General features: G+C 34.5%; 1 protein-coding gene across 1 annotated transcript; it reads left to right on the top strand.

Annotated features, from left to right (window-relative positions):
* Positions 1-5,374: 5,374 nt before the first annotated feature.
* Positions 5,375-8,564, top strand: LOC141391923 (kelch domain-containing protein 3). Its single transcript, XM_073964657.1, has 7 exons — positions 5,375-5,770; positions 5,851-5,992; positions 6,090-6,222; positions 6,292-6,791; positions 6,857-7,052; positions 7,114-7,266; positions 7,786-8,564. Exons 2-7 carry the CDS (start codon positions 5,893-5,895, stop codon positions 7,847-7,849), a joined length of 1,146 nt encoding a protein of 381 aa, XP_073820758.1. The 5' UTR covers positions 5,375-5,770; positions 5,851-5,892; the 3' UTR covers positions 7,850-8,564.
* The last annotated feature ends 7,626 nt before the right edge of the window (positions 8,565-16,190 follow it).

Here is a 16,190-nt window from a genome sequence, read left to right as displayed (position 1 = left end):
TGTCTTAAGTTTGGGGTACAACTTTAGCTATTTTTGGAACAGTTTTCTAGCAATAATGTTCTGGAGCATAGCTGAAGTGAATTTTATTTTTTACTCTAATTGGTACTTGAAACACAAACAGTGGAGTTCTAAATTTCATGTTTTTGTAAGACCGACTAACTATGCAGATACATTTACCATTATTATTGCTTCATGTCATTTGACGTTTTAAGCCCTGTAGCCATGGGTTGTATTTTTCAGCGATTTTCATACCTGGCCTACCTCTACTTTATTGTACCATGAAAACTGTCAAAATTGTTCTCTCATGAACAGTTTCTTTCAATTCTGTTTCGGCAAGTTGCTGGGTTCCATTTTCCGTTGCCGAACTATCCCAGCAAAAAGTTTGCATCCGCGGAAGAAGTTGAATCACTACAAGTTTATTTATAACAAATTCTTAGAAATGTATCATTGATGTCCAAAATAAATGAGAGAGAATGGATGGGAGAGTAATGTCCCTTTGTTAAACAATGGCTGACACAGCTCTCATTTGAATTCGTTATTCTCTGTTGTTACGACAACGTGCAGCCGTTGACATCAATGAATGTATGCACTCGCTCTTATTTTTAGAATAAATGGTTTCGCCAGCCAAAGACGTATAGCAATAAAGACCCGAACAAATGCATTTTCCAAAAACATATGCTAATAGTTCCACATTTTGGTTACAGATGGCTACACAACTCACTGGAATTGATAACAGCAATGCCAATCGTTTTTGATTCTTATTTCTCGCGGCAGAAAACATTAACGTCGTGTTTTGTGGCTGAAATTTATTTTTTCACTATTTTTTATTTAATAAAAAACAAAAGCGAGTGCCGTCAAATTTGAGTTTTAATGTTTTTCTTGTCAATATTCCAATGAGTAACAGTTTTCGTTTAACAGAATGTTGCTATGATATCGTAGCAACAGAGGTTAACTCCACCTACAGTTAATTTTTCACAATTGACTTTTCCTATCTTATAATTAGTCTGTTCCTTTACTTTTGAAAGTGGTAAAACCGGCAAAAGTAGCAAAAGTTGTAATCTGGTTCCATATGAATTGTATGGTGTCTGAAGTAAAGGAACGCTTTTCGAGGAAAAAGTTGTAAAACTTGAAGATTCTTGCACGTAAAGGAACAGAGCTAATATTGACATCTTTGCGCCAGCGGTGGGTAGGGAGCATGGTACAATTCATGATACAATTAGGAAGGTAGATGCATCGGCGAATTGCTACAACAAAGCAACTTTTTTTGTAATGTAAACTTTCAAAATTTTCGCCGAATGGTCTCTTGTTGTCTCTTTTTATCGCTTGTGTTTGTCTTTAAAGTGATGACATGCTATCTCTTACTTACCCAATCATATGGTTATTTGTTTTGATTTTTCATGGCGAATTCCTAGTTTTTTGACGTTTTAGATTCGATCAGCTGGGCTGATGCATCTACCTTCCTAATTGTGCCATGGTACAATTAGAAAGGTAGATGCCTCAGCCCAGCTGATCGAATCTAATGCCAAGTTTACACTTGCGCTCTAAAATCCACTGGATTTCACGAAATCCTGAAATACACCCCGGTGTTTACACTTATTTTTTTGTTGATTTCAGCATATCACAATAATCAAGGTAGATGCAAATGCGCAGCTGATCGAACATGAATTTTCGAAAATATTTGCTGTAAATTGAATTAATCATCAAAAATTTACGACAATATAGAACTTTACTGCTTTATTTCGAAAATGATCGTAAAATTATCTATATATCGTATTAATTGTTTATAATACTAAGAAATTTAAAACTAAAAAATGATTTTATCGTTGATACATTATAATAATAAATTTTGATACATAAAAGTTGTGTTCAGAAACTGCAAAATATTACTACTTGCAGTATTTTCCCCGTTTAGTGCTAGAAATGCGTTCCAGTACTCCGAAATCTAGCAAGACTTGCACTTGATTTTCAATAAAAGCCTCTTCTCCTATTCTCTGCTATAAAAATTTGGCCAAGTAAAAACTAGCAGCATATTTTTTGGCATCTGAACACGATGGCTAATACGCTGATTTTGGCATTTTTGCTGGAGTTTTTGCAATTTCCGTCATTTTTTCGTTCCCGTATTTTTTAAGAAATTTGTATGGGGAAGCAATTTTTGACAATTCGATCTATTTTCTAACATTACCATTAAAAAAGTACGTGAACACAATGAAAAATAGCATTGTAACAATGTAATTTAATATTTTTTCACGTTGTTTACAAATTTTGATATTAACATATTTTGTTCCAGCAATTCGCACATCTACCTTGTTTATTGTGATACGTGAAAAGTGTTGCAACTTTTGGTACTTTTTTAGGCAAAAGCAAGGTTGTATATCATGTGTACTGTGATTTCGATGTTGATTTCGCTGAAATCACGAAATAAGATGATTTCATTTTTGTATGCGAAATCATGATAAATTTTGCATGATTCCGCGCGAAATCACGAAACGCCTTCGAAATCACGAAAAGACGCCGAATGTAAACCAAACATAAAACGTCAAAAAACTATGAATTCGCCATGAAAAATCAAAACAAAAAACCATATGATTCGGTAAGTAAGAGATAGCATGTCTACACTTTATAGACAAACACAAGCGATAAAAAGAGACAACAAGAGACCATTTGGCGAAAATTTTAACAGTTTACATTACAAAAAAAGTTGCTTTGTTGTAGCAATTCGCCGATGCATCTACCTTTCTTATTGTACCATGGTAGGGATCAACCAACTGTTTTTGTGTTTTTTATGGATCTCTAAAGGGCTGTTTACACCATCTATCAATGTCATATGAGCTGTCATTTCTTTCACCCATTCGACATTCTCTATGTTTGTCAAAATTGACGTCATACGTACAACATTCAATTTGTGCGTTCATACCTACAAGTGTTATTTTCGTATGACATAACCTATAAATATAAAAACAGCTGTTTTTGTCATTGTTTACATTTATTGTTGAGATGCAAATTTGCGCAAATTTTAATTTTGGTTGAAGGAAAATGAATATCTAGCATGTTTGTTGTGGTATAATAGGCTTTTGGGGTTATAGAGGCATTTATGTTTTTGGCACAAAGCAATCATTTCCAAGACTGCTTCTTTCGACCAATCGATCTGAAAATAACATTATAAACACCATTTATTTACTTTTCTAAATATTTAAATATAAATAACTCTCCATTTTCTTTTTTAAAAGATTTTGTTTTTCAATTTTTTGAGAATGCCAGAAAACAGCTGATTAATTATTGTGTTTACATACGAGAATGCCGTATCAAATAGAGCGCCCCCTAAATGAAAAATTTACATATGAGTTGCCAAATCATTTTGATAGATGAAAATTTTCATAGTTTTCACACTATAGCTGTGTTCCAGAACTAAAAAGTTTTTACAATTTTTACGACTTTTACACATTTTACTCCAAAAACCGTTCCCGTACACAAAAAAGTTGTAAAATGTTCACTTCTCTTTAAACAAAAATGGCGCTGAATGACGCTCTCTTTAAAAACTTTTTACACGACAAATTTGGACGAGTAAAAAAATAGTAACATGGTTGCCGGCGTCTGATTGGCTGATATGCCGACTTTGACATTTGTTCCAGTTTTTTGACGTATTTTCCATTTTTCCGTTCCCGAACTATTTCAAAAAACTTGTGTGCGACAACAAATTGTTTGCATTTCTCTCTTTTACGAGTTTTACTATTAAAAAGTACGGGAACGAAGCTTATGTGTACAACATTCTCAGGTAGAAAATTTGACATCTCATACGACATTGATAGATGGTGTAAACAGCCCTTAAAGCAACTGTTATAAATTGTATCCAACATATTGCATTTTTCATAACTCCGTATGGACTGCATCGAAGGATGTTGTGAAATCATAACTCCACATGCACCACTTCCAAAAATTTTTGCTGGCAAAATACGTCAAAAAAACTGGAACAAATGTGAAGCCAATCAGACGACGGCAACCACTTTACTATTTTTTACACGTTCAAATTCTTCGAGTAAAAAGTTTTCAAAGAGAGCGCGATTTTTTGTTTAAAGAGAAGTGAACATTTTACTACTTTTTTGTTTACGGGAACGCTTTTTCGTGTAAAATGTGTAAAAGTGGTAAAAATTTTAAAAACTTTTTAGTTCTGGAACAAAGCTTATGTCATATGAAAATAATAGTACATTTACGAAATCGAGTAGATTTCAACTGTTAATTCCTTTGTGTATACGTCAAATGAAATCTCATCTGAAATACATTGGATTTCATTTGACGTTTAAGCAATGGAATTGACAGTTGAATTCGAGTGGATTTCGTAAATGTAAACCAATATTTGCAGGTGTAAACGCAAAAATTGAAAGTTGTATGGAAGGCGCCAATTGTGAACAACATAGATACTGCCAAAGAATAAAAGAACTGACAGCCCATACAACATTGATCGCTAGTGTAAACAACGCTTAAGTTCTACTTGTGTGTTACACAAAAATTGGAGCAAGTTGAATGTTTTCATTATGCTCTGATCGGGAGCAACTTTTTTTCACAGGTAGGTCTCGTCACCCTGAATATATATATAACATTTATTGCGAAAGTCCATACTTCCTGAGATATGGGCCTCGGAATAGCCGCTCTAAATAGCCGGCCTTCGGCCTGGAATTCAAGGCTTTCACTCATGAACAGGTGCAAATCTAGGGAACGGGAACATAATTTTTCTCTAAATAGTCGGCCTTTAACAAGGGAATTTATTTATTCGCTATCAATACAAAGAAAGCCTACAAGGAACTTCAGAGGCCCATAACTCTTGAAGTATGTACTTCCGCAATAAATGTGATAAATATTTGTGATAAGGGTGACGAGACCTACCGGTGAAAAAAATTTGGTCCCGATCAGAGCTTAATGAAAACATTCAACTTAAGCCTAAGATAACTAGGCGTTTACACCAGACAGTTTGTCTTCAAATACAACTCTGATTTACTAACACATACATACATTTGTCGTTTGTCTCCCAGCTGTCCATCATTTTTTCACAGACAGTAGGGTTAACAAATTTTTGACATTTTCTGTAAAAATGTGTGAGATAATAATTGAAATGTGTTGAAAACAAAAGAATATAAACAAAAATGATATATTTGAACGGAAAACAAAGAGAAATCGACGATTTTCATTCATAATTCTACAACTGTTTTTGCAGTTGTCTGGACGCCTACGTCACACAGGCAAGTTTTGTGTTTTTGACAATCAATACATGAACTCAACTGTCCTGTCATTTGTAAACGCAGGGTAAGCAGAATAAACGAAATGGACAGAAGGAACTAGATAATCGAAGAGCCGTATAAAGTTCCAATCGTTCTTTCGTCGGAATAGTACATTTGAACTAATTCGTTTCGAACTACACAACTCTAACAAATAAATAAAAAGAAAAATAAGAAAAATATATATTTATCAGTTTTTACGGTCTCATAAAGTTAGAAGTTAGTTAAAAAATAAAACAAGATTGGGCAAACCCTCCAATATATTTAATACAATACTATATTTAACTGCATACCAAAAAAACAATATAAAGGATAGAAAAAGGAAAGAAACCAACCACCATAGCAAAAAAGAAAAAGTGGAATAAATTAAGCAAAGGGAGGAGACGGCAATTGGAAACAGCATACACATAAGACTGAAAGTATCCTGGCACTGGCTGATAGAAACACAAAGTTGTGCGGAATCACAGTTACCAACGCCAAATTTTGGTGCAATAACTGCTACGGTAAAAGAAATAATTGCTTATGTATGACTGCGACCTTCACCCCAATTTTCTTTTCTTCTGTTGTTATTGTTTATTTTTAGGAAAACAGCAAATATTTGTAATTAATTTTTAGGTTTTATAATATGCGTTGGACAGTTCATTTGGACGGGGGTCCCCGCAGAGTAAATCATGCTGCCGTCTGTGTTGGGGATTTCATATTCTCTTTTGGTGGATACTGTACAGGTAAACATTTACTACAGTGTTTGGTAACAGCCTAGAATGTTCACTCAATGTTTTCTTTTGTTACTTTCTTTGTTTTCTTTTTTTGCCAACATTACAGGTGATGATTATCGCTTCAGTGAGTCTATTGATGTACATGTTTTGAATACACAGACCCTAAGATGGACTTTATTGCCACAAAGAAGAGATGAAAATGGCACAGTATTGAAATATCCAGAAGTTCCATTTCAAAGGTTGTTGTTATTGTAAATACATATGTACATTGTTATTAATAACTTTATTTTTCATGTCAATTTATTTAGATATGGTCATACTGCCGTGGCCCACAAAGATAAAATATATATTTGGGGCGGACGTAATGATGAAAGCCTTTGTAATGTCCTTTACTGCTTCGATCCAAAGACTTTAAGTTGGTCAAGGCCACCCGTTACGGGTGCTTTACCCGGAGCTAGAGATGGTCACTCGGCATGTGTAATTGATAACTGCATGTATATTTTCGGTGGTTTTGTTGAAGAGATCAATGAATTTTCCTGTGATGTTCACGCCTTAAATTTCGACACAATGGAATGGCGTTATATACAAACCTTTGGCGTACCACCATCGTTTCGTGATTTCCATACTGCAGAACATATACATGGACGTATGTATATCTTTGGTGGTCGCGGTGACAAACATAGCCCCTATCACAGTCAAGAAGAAATGTATTGTCCAGAAATAGTATATTTAGATCTTAAGACAAAGGTATGGCATAGACCATCTACAACGGGAAAGGTGCCAGTTGGTCGTAGAAGTCATTCAATGTGTAAGTATTACCAATATGACAAGACATGGAGTACTCATAGATTGTTGTTATCTTTTTAATTGCAGTTATATATAACAATTTAATATATGTTTTTGGCGGTTACAATGGCCTATTGGATCAGCATTTTAATGATCTCTATACTTTCGATCCGAAGGCGAATTGTTGGAATCTTGTAAAACCTCATGGGAAACCACCTACACCGAGACGACGTCAAGTTGGCATAGTAAAAGGATCACGTCTGTTTCTCTTTGGTGGCACCAGGTAAATGAGCTAAATATTAGGCTTATATTATAAATTAAGTAATATAATGGTTTTCTTTCAGTCCCTATCCCCATGCAACGGCCCAAGAACAAGCATTCCTCATTGACAATAACGACACAAATGTTTTAGATTTTGAACCAACATTGAAAACACTAGCAATATTGGCAGTAGTTGAACATCGAATAGATACTACATGGCTGCCACGAGAGTTAAGGTAAAGTTCATACAATCGGATATGTTCTGATACACATTTCACCTCTGACTTCAAACCATTTACTCTTATTTCTGGAGGGTGTTCTCTCCTCCTATAAATACCCTAATAAACCTTAGCCCCAAGAAATTCGCAAAAAATAGGTGTAAATGGGGCGAACAAAATGCTTGAGGCGTGAAGTGAGAGGTGAAGTGTGTCTTAGAACATACCCGAATAAGTACAAGTCCAAATAAGGAGTTCTACTTTGTTGGGGACCACCGTCATATTACATTTATTTTGCGTATAATTAAACATTTTTGAATTTGTCTTTTCCTTTTAAACTAAGGCCTATAATACAAATTTTCAAATCTGTACGAACGCAAATCCGTCAACTAGTCAAAAACCATAATAATATGTTAAAGAATTTTTAATTTATTTCCATTCCTTTTAATTTAATTTATTCATTTCATTGTAACAAAGCAAAAAAGTTATATTTAGTTACACAATACAACATTAACTTATACTCCTCTTGTACATTTTCAGACTGGAAATCAAAGCCATGACACAGCCAAATTCCATAAGCAGACCTATTAATCACGCTGGTTAAATAGAAGGATAATTCAGTCATCGCACATTTCTATATTAAAACAAAAAGTGTAGAATGTAGTTCTAAGTTGAAGAGGGCTTCAAAATCCATTGAACAAAATGAAGGTAGTGGCAATTTTTTTAGAGAAGTGTAAAAAGTATTAAATACACAAAATTTGCTTAATCATAAAAAATATGTAAAAATCTATGGACTTAAAAATGGTCTTTCACCAAAAGATCTATCTAGGACAACAGTTATGTATAATTTTGTATGGATTTGCCCTTAGAATGGAAACGGAAAACACACACAATTTATTCTCCACCCAATGAAAGTCTGGTCACACATCGTCAAATATAGCGCAATTACACACAAATGAACACACGCTAGCAACTAGTAAAAAAGTATATATGAAACTGAACAAACAAAAATTTATTTTAAATAATTGCAAACTGCCAACAATACAATTGTTTCTCTCAATATCATTTAAATGATGAGTTCATATATCATTTTTTTATATATTTTGTTTACTTTTTTATATTTATTCTTTTTTTTCTTTTTTAACATGTAAAGTTTGCAAACGAAAAGTATTTTAGAAATTTAAAATTGTTTTTAATAAAATTATTTTTTCTGCTATATTAAAACAAGTATATATGTATGTAAATTTAAATTGTGAAATAGAAAAGTTCACCATTTAAATAAATTTAAATTGCATTTGTTGCTGAATGCTTTTTAAGAATCGTTTATTGGATTTTACTTATTGGAAGATTGTGTTTCAAGGATGTCGTGTATTATTAGAAGAAAGTGATTTGATAATACTCGAATATCACTCTCTACCACCCAGGATCAGGGGCCTAATTATGTGATTCGATATCGAGTTGTTTCGACCTGAGTACTCAAAGTTGGGATGACAACACTCGTTATCGAGTAAAATTATCGAATAATTGAGCATAAATTTGCGAGTAATTTCTCGAGGCCAAATTGCCTATCGTAAACAAATAAAATGAAAGATTTTTTATTGTCTTTTTGTTTAAAATGTAAAAATTGTTGTTTGTTGTCGTTTTATAGAAGAAAAACGATGTTAGTAAATAATTGGTAGCATTTTTTAGACAATATAACAAGAGAAATTGCGAAAAGTCCTTTGTAGTCGTTTTTAGAAATTGTGATTAATTTAGAATCAAAATGCAAGCAATCATTAACCATTAGTTTTGCAGTCATTAAAAAAAGTTGAAAAATAAGCATTTTTGCAAAACAGAAAAAAAATATTTAATATTAATAGCCTTTATTTTATAAGTGAAGTACATTATAAACATTTCATCCCCCGTTGTTTACCAAAGGAAATATTCTCTCAGAGAGGCTAATGCAAAACACCCACCAAACTCTCTCTCATTTATTTTGAGAGAGGATTATTAAGGTAGATGTACTAGCAATCTGTTACTACAATGTCAAAAAGATTTTGCAAGAATTAATCATTTTCTTTTTTTCTTAGCACAACTTCATTCAGAAATTATTATTCAATGTATTGTTAAACAAACATTTACATTTTTCATTCATAATTTTGTTTTTATAGTTCTTGCTTTCAAACAAACACCATTTTTTACATCTACCTTCATAATATATCCTATAGTGCACATAGGTTTTCATAGTTCGATTACCGGTTACTCTCGAAACATTCGATCAACGATTTCGATCGAATCTCGTCATGCCGCTTTTTTATCGTGTCGAAATCTTTTTCACGAGCAAATACTCGATCGAATCGAATCACGTAATTAGGCCCCAGGTAGGATATAGCGTCGATTTGTTGCGTCTATAGGACTATTTCCACAAGCAGGGCGAATCCTCGTCAATAAAACATTTCAACCTCTACCTTTTATCGCTTCCACAACCGTTCTCTTTCGTGTCTTATGCGGGTGGCTGTATGCGTATGTTTCCACAAACATGGAGTCTTCATATTCAGGGCAATAATGCATAAAAATTCCATGCGGAATTTGTTCTCGCCCCAATTTTCCTTTTTTACTTCCATATTTATGTCGATTCGGCGAGAATATTTCATAACTAAGTAACTAGTAGTTTTCAGCGTTTTAAAATACTGATTTTTAAAGAATTTCACGAGGGAAATGTTCATGAATGCCCGATTGGCCTTTTTATTTATTTTTATCGCTGAGTTCGAAAGGCATGTTTAAAAATATCACCCACATTAGGCTGATAGTTTTTACCACCTTTATAGTGGACCTATACCATTAATAATAATGCTTTCTATTGCCCGTAATTTCAACGCCTAGGTAACCATGTACCCATCAGTTATCTTTACCTACGCGTTTGGCAATTTCTACGTGTCATTTACCGAGGCGTGTAATTTTTGGAAATATGTGGTAACATTGGTGATTTTCATTCATCATTTCCCAAAAATATTGCCACATAGTGGTTTACAATAAGTGGTTTACAATTTTTTAGTACATTGGCGACGATCGACCAGGCAAAATCATTGGTGTAAGTAACACGGCTGTTTTCGACCCGGTAACGTTACCTATGGGTTGAAATAATAAAAGGTTGCTTACACGGGAGATATCCATGAACCCAGCAAAATTTGAAGGAAGGGGTTCTATGCGATGACGTGATTTCATGGCATATTTTGCATTGGTTCAAATCAAGCCGTGAAAAATCCGATCTTTTCATTAACATGTAAATCCTTGCAAAGGAAGTCGTGAAAGATCCGATCTTTTCATCAGCATTTGAATCATTTGTACAGATCACTAGAAACAAACAAGTCGATTTGTACATCCCTACATGTAGAGACATCAAAACAAAAGAGTATACATTTCCAAAATTGTTGTTATAAAATTACAAATTATATCACGAATTAGAAATTCTTAAAGGAGTGCTGTTGGAGACCATGTCGAAATCTGAACTGCTTTTGTAAGATGAAACAAAATCAGTGGCTGAGAGTGGACGAAGTAAACTCTGTTGCGGTGCAGCGGCGGTGATAAAATTGAAATTTTGGTTGTAAACTTTATGCTGATAATTAGTTCTAGTTATTTCATGAATTAGTTTGTATTAATAAAGAGTTTGGTTTGTCATGAAAATCATATTTCAATACAGAATTTTCCATTTTCCAAACAAGACACGAAAATGTCATGCCAAAGGGTAGGTGAAAATGACATGTCAAAGCATCGGTCAAAATGACATGCTTAGGATCCGACAATGAATGTCATCTTAAGATCCGAAAATGAATGTCATCTTATGGTGGTCACGCTCATATAAAATTCATGAGTGAAAATGCTAAAATGATGACATGCCAGATTACTTGCACCCATGATTCAATAGCATCCTTGGCATCGAAGATTTTGCTGGGTAATAGGTAGCTACCTACCCGGTTACCTAGGGCTAGAAATTACGGGCATTAAATGGATATTTTAGACACTTGGGTATGCTTTGCCAAGTAGTTTTGAATACGGGGGCTAGTGATTCATTGATGATCTCTGACATATGCCCGTAATTTCTACGCGTAGTTACCCAGCAAAATCTTCGATGCCAAGGTCACGCTCATATAAAATTCATGAATGCTAAAAAGATGACATGCCAGATTACTTGCACCTATGATTCAATAGCATCCTTGGCATCGAAGATTTTGCTGGGTAATAGGTAGCTACCTACCCGGTTACCTAGGGCTAGAAATTACGGGCATTAAATGGATATTTTAGACACTTGGGTATGCTTTGCCAAGTAGTTTTGAATACGGGGGCTAGTGAGTCATTGATGATCTCTGACATATGCCCGTAATTTTTACGCGTAGTTACCCAGCAAAATCTTCGATACCAAGGATGCTATTGAATCATGGGTGCAAGTGATCTGGCATGTCATCTTTTTTGCATTTTCACTCATGAATTTTATATGAGCGTGACCACCATAAGATGACATTTATTTTCGGATCTTAAGATGACATTCATTGTCGGATCCTAAGCATGTCATTTTGTCTGAGTTAATATTTTTATCACTCCATTTACAAATTTGTGCACCAAACAATAAAAATATGCCCCTCTTTCTCCAAATTGCATTAAACCTTCATGGTAGTGAAGTGTGGGATGTATTACAGTCACACACGTACAAAATTACGCGAGCGCCTACGCTTCCAAATAAAGTTTTTGCAGCATCTCACTTACAATTTCCGCTGAATACTCTTCACGAAGGTCCGTTCCGAGGAAAATGGTATATTCTATGAAGGCGCCAACTAATAAAAAGCAATATTGTGTCGTGTATGTGTTGTCGTCGATCTTCACCTTAAGGGCATCAAATACCAAATGGCATTTGCGGTGATCTTCAGCCAAATTTGCAAAAAACGAAATTAATTTAATTTTTGTTGCATCCGTGAAGCCCATCTGCTGCCTTGGGTACCACGACTCGACCTCCTCCAGAGATGGTGTCTTGGAACCCATCACCTGCTGCTGCGTAGAGTACCCACTCCTTCAGAATAATGATTTCTGAAGTATTAGGCGGGTTGCCTCCTCCGTAAAGGGGTGACGGCTTCCAAGTGCGATTCTCTTTGTTTCGTGTAACGCTATTAGCATATTAGAATCCATTTTTAATGACTTTTTTAAAGAGATTAATTTTTTATGTCTTTTCAGAACAAAACACTGTTTTCGCGGGACGCTTATGGAATTGTAAGTTGATAGAAATCGATAAATATTGCAACAAATACCATTATCGAATATCTTGTAATCGATTTCAAGTTGTCAAATGAGTCGTTCAATGCGAAAGTCGATTAACTCCACTTTTTAAAAAATCTTAAATGTAAGTGTTAAAGCAAGTAATAACTTTTTATGCTATAAATAAGATAATTAAGATTCCTGTTGAAGTGTATAATTAAGGTAAAAAATTGCATATGAATTATTCATTCATCATCATCAGGCATGTAACCTGACACTGACGATGAAGGTTCCTTATTAATAATTCCTTTTTCCCTTGCTGCTTTAACTTTAGAAGCCACTGTACGAGCTGGGATATCATAGAATATGTTAGCCTGAGCCGGCGTTAATTTATTTTGAAGGCACAAATCTACAGCTTTGTCCATCACATGCTGTGGGTATTGTTTTCGCCCCTTCTAATTTTCTTTGCCAGTGTTAACCACTTTATTTTTGTCTGGACTACGGGCGGTGGGAAAACTTGATTAACTATTTGAACAAAATCATCATTATTTGCCGATGATGGTGTTAGTGATGGTGGGATGAAAGGAGTGAAGCCCTGGTAGCGGAGGTGGTGGCAACGGTGTTGGTGCCAACGTCTTCTTATAAAAAAAAAGAAGAACGTTTCTATTGTAGCGTGCTACGTTAAATTGTTGATAGGTATGTTTCCATGTGTATGCAACATTCTTCCTAAGGTGTGCAATGTGCAAACAAAATTCACTAGAGTGTCAGAGTGGCCGTGCTTAATATTCCTAAAAGTAGGCTTAAGTGAACAATTTGATAGAAATGTTTCCAGTTTGCTTATTGTTTCAATATTTTGCTCTAACGGAACTTTACCTTTAGGATTTTTAAAAAGTTTTTCATTAGACAAACAAACTTCCAAGGTAACTTTTATGTTTGCATTGCTAGGATCTTGTGCTCGTTTAACGGGGAGTTCTCGAATGACTGTGTTACTAAAAATCTCTAAGTACGCTTCAAGTTTGAATTTGTCGTACGAATATGTCAATTCTAGCTGTGCTACATTTGTACAATGGTTTTCTTCAACCAAATCGAACAAGATATTTGAGTTATTATTTTTTAACATTCCATTCACAAATTTGTGCACCAATTTCACAATAAGGTGGTATACATCATACAATAAATATGCCTCTCTCTTTTTCCAAATTGCATTAAACCTACATGGTTGCTTGGTAGTGAAGTGTGGGATGTATTACAGTCACAAACGTACGAAATTACGCAAGCGCCTACGCTTGCAGCTTCCAAATAAAGTTTTTGCAGCATCTCACTTACAATTTCCATTGAATACTCTTCACGAAGGTCCGTTCCGAGGAAAATGGTATATTCTATGAAGGCGCCAACTAATAAAAAGCAATATTGTGTCGTGTATGTGTTGTCGTCGATCTTCACCTTAAGGGCATCAAATACCAAATGGCATTTGCGGTGATCTTCAGCCAAATTTGCAAAAAACGAAATTAATTTAATATTTGTTGCATCCGTGAAGCCCATCTGCTGCCTTGGGTACCACGACTCGACCTCCTCCAGAGATGGTGTCTTGGAAGCCATCAACTGCTGCTCCGTAGAGTACTCCCTCCTTGATAATAATGGTTTCTGAAGTATTAGGCGCGTTGCCTCCTCCGTATAGGGGTGACGGCTTCCAAGGGCGATTCTCTTTATTCAGAACAAAACACTGTTTTCGCGGGACGCTTATGGAATTGTAAGTTGATAGAAATCGGTACATGTTGCAACAAATACCATTATCGAATATCTTGTAATCGATTTGAAGTTGTCAAATGAGTCGTTCAATGCACAAATCGATTAACTCCACTTTTTGAAAAATCTTAAATTTAAGTGTTGAAGCAAGTAATAACTTTTTATGCTATAACCCAAAAAAGTTTGCATCCGCGGATGCAGTTAAATCACTAGAACAATTGCCGCTGGAGTACATCTTTTCCTATGAATTCACCTATGAATTTTACAAGAGAGCTCGCAGCTAGGATGCACTCCATTTCGCTTCCACAGCACACAGCTAGGATGCACTCCATTTTCGATCCAAATCACAGCCTTTGATGTAGTGTTTTGGATTGAATTTATTAAATGCAGTCTAAAGTTGCTATAAAATGCAAGTCATTGCAAATATCCCAAAATAAATAAAATTCATTGCTTATTCGTGTAAACAAGAATATTAAATTTATTACACTAATACAAATTATAAAAACTCTCCATTAAATTTGATCATAACTGAGTTTACTTCCACTGTTTTGCTTTTTATGACACCACAACTGATATTGCTTCATCATCCAAATGGTTTTTCATTTTTCCTCCAACTTCAGTTCAGATTTCCAAAAAAACTCTAACTCCACTTCAAAAATAATTTGCGTCTCGTGAATTACAGCAATGCCCTTATCTTTAGTTTGTATTTCTTTATTTTTTTTAAAAATTCTTATAATAGGTGTGTACGATAACTTTCCCAGCAAAAATTACTCAGTCAATTCCAGCAACCTCTCTCATTGAATTTTACTCTCTCAAGCAAGAAAAATTGCAGAAAGTTATCGAACAACAATTTGTAAAAACTTGCAAGGAATCAACTGTTTTGAAAAAGAAGAAGAAGAAAAGTTTTTGCATCAAGTTGATGTTCTTGTTTTCCATGATTTTTTTATATTTTTCAGCTTTTGATGTTTAATTTTGTTTTCGCCAAACAAGAATAAAAAATAAAACAAAACAAATGTTTTCAAATCAGCAAAAATTTGCAAGTTCTCAGTCACAAAACTCTCCAAAAATCTCTCCAAACTCGCTCTCTTTTGCTGGATAATTTTGTTATCGAACAGCATTCAGCAATAATTTGTACGAATTTGTACAAATTATTGGGTTATCGTACACACCTAATTTTAGACACTCTTTCTTGTGTTCAGATAAAAACTGTGACTGTAGGGATAAAAAAAATTGGCTTGCTTGGCTAGGGATCTATAAGCGAGTGCTTCTAAAATGTATCGAGCATTTTTCATAACTCCGTGTGGACTGCATCGAAAGATGTATTGAAATCATAACTCTGCATTGCACTACTTCCAAACTTTTTTGCTGGGAAATAAGATAATTAACTGCTTAACCTAAATAACGACGGGACGTACACATATATTCCACCAACCTACCAAAACAACGCTCTCTGTGCGTCCGTATTACCCAAATACGTTGAGTCCCAAATCACATTTAAAACACAAAATCCGCGACCGAAACTTACTTAAATGTTTTCATTCGTAAAACAAATAATTTTCCTTTGCAATAATTTGTATTTCATGTTTTTTTTTTTTGGCTTTTGTTTTTAAAATACAAAACACACACACATACAAACAACGTTCTGTCAAAGTTAAACTTTTCCAACTTACAAAAAGTATACGCTGGACGTATTTCGGCAGTTCTCATAAGAATACATGTGTTCTACTTTTTTCACCACACACGCCCTGGGTATACGTCCGTATATAGGCATGTGCCTTAGATTCTTGTTGAAGTGTATAATTGAGGTAAAAAATGGTGGTAGTTTTCGAAATTCTTGCATACAGTGAATCACAGTCAAAAGTATCCACTTCAGTTTCTTTCATTAAAACTGCGATTGCTAAGAATTGGTTAATGATAGCGATTTCATTCCTTTCTGTATTTTTACATTAGAGTCCTAACTTAAATATAATAAAATA

Source organism: Musca autumnalis, unplaced genomic scaffold (assembly GCF_047663935.1).
Source record: "Musca autumnalis isolate F117 unplaced genomic scaffold, ASM4766393v1 scaffold_2, whole genome shotgun sequence".
NCBI classification, from domain to species: Eukaryota; Metazoa; Arthropoda; class Insecta; order Diptera; family Muscidae; genus Musca; species Musca autumnalis.
This window is presented reverse-complemented; position numbering and strand designations above follow the sequence as displayed.

Excerpts from the sequence above, each read along its gene's own strand:
- LOC141391923 (XM_073964657.1), top strand. The coding sequence starts at position 5,893 with ATGCGTTGGACAGTTCATTTGGACGGGGGTCCCCGCAGAGTAAATCAT. Across the intron at positions 6,792-6,856 it reads TCGTAGAAGTCATTCAATGT|TTATATATAACAATTTAATA; the intron begins GTAAGTATTACC and ends TTTTAATTGCAG. Across the intron at positions 7,267-7,785 it reads TGGCTGCCACGAGAGTTAAG|ACTGGAAATCAAAGCCATGA; the intron begins GTAAAGTTCATA and ends GTACATTTTCAG.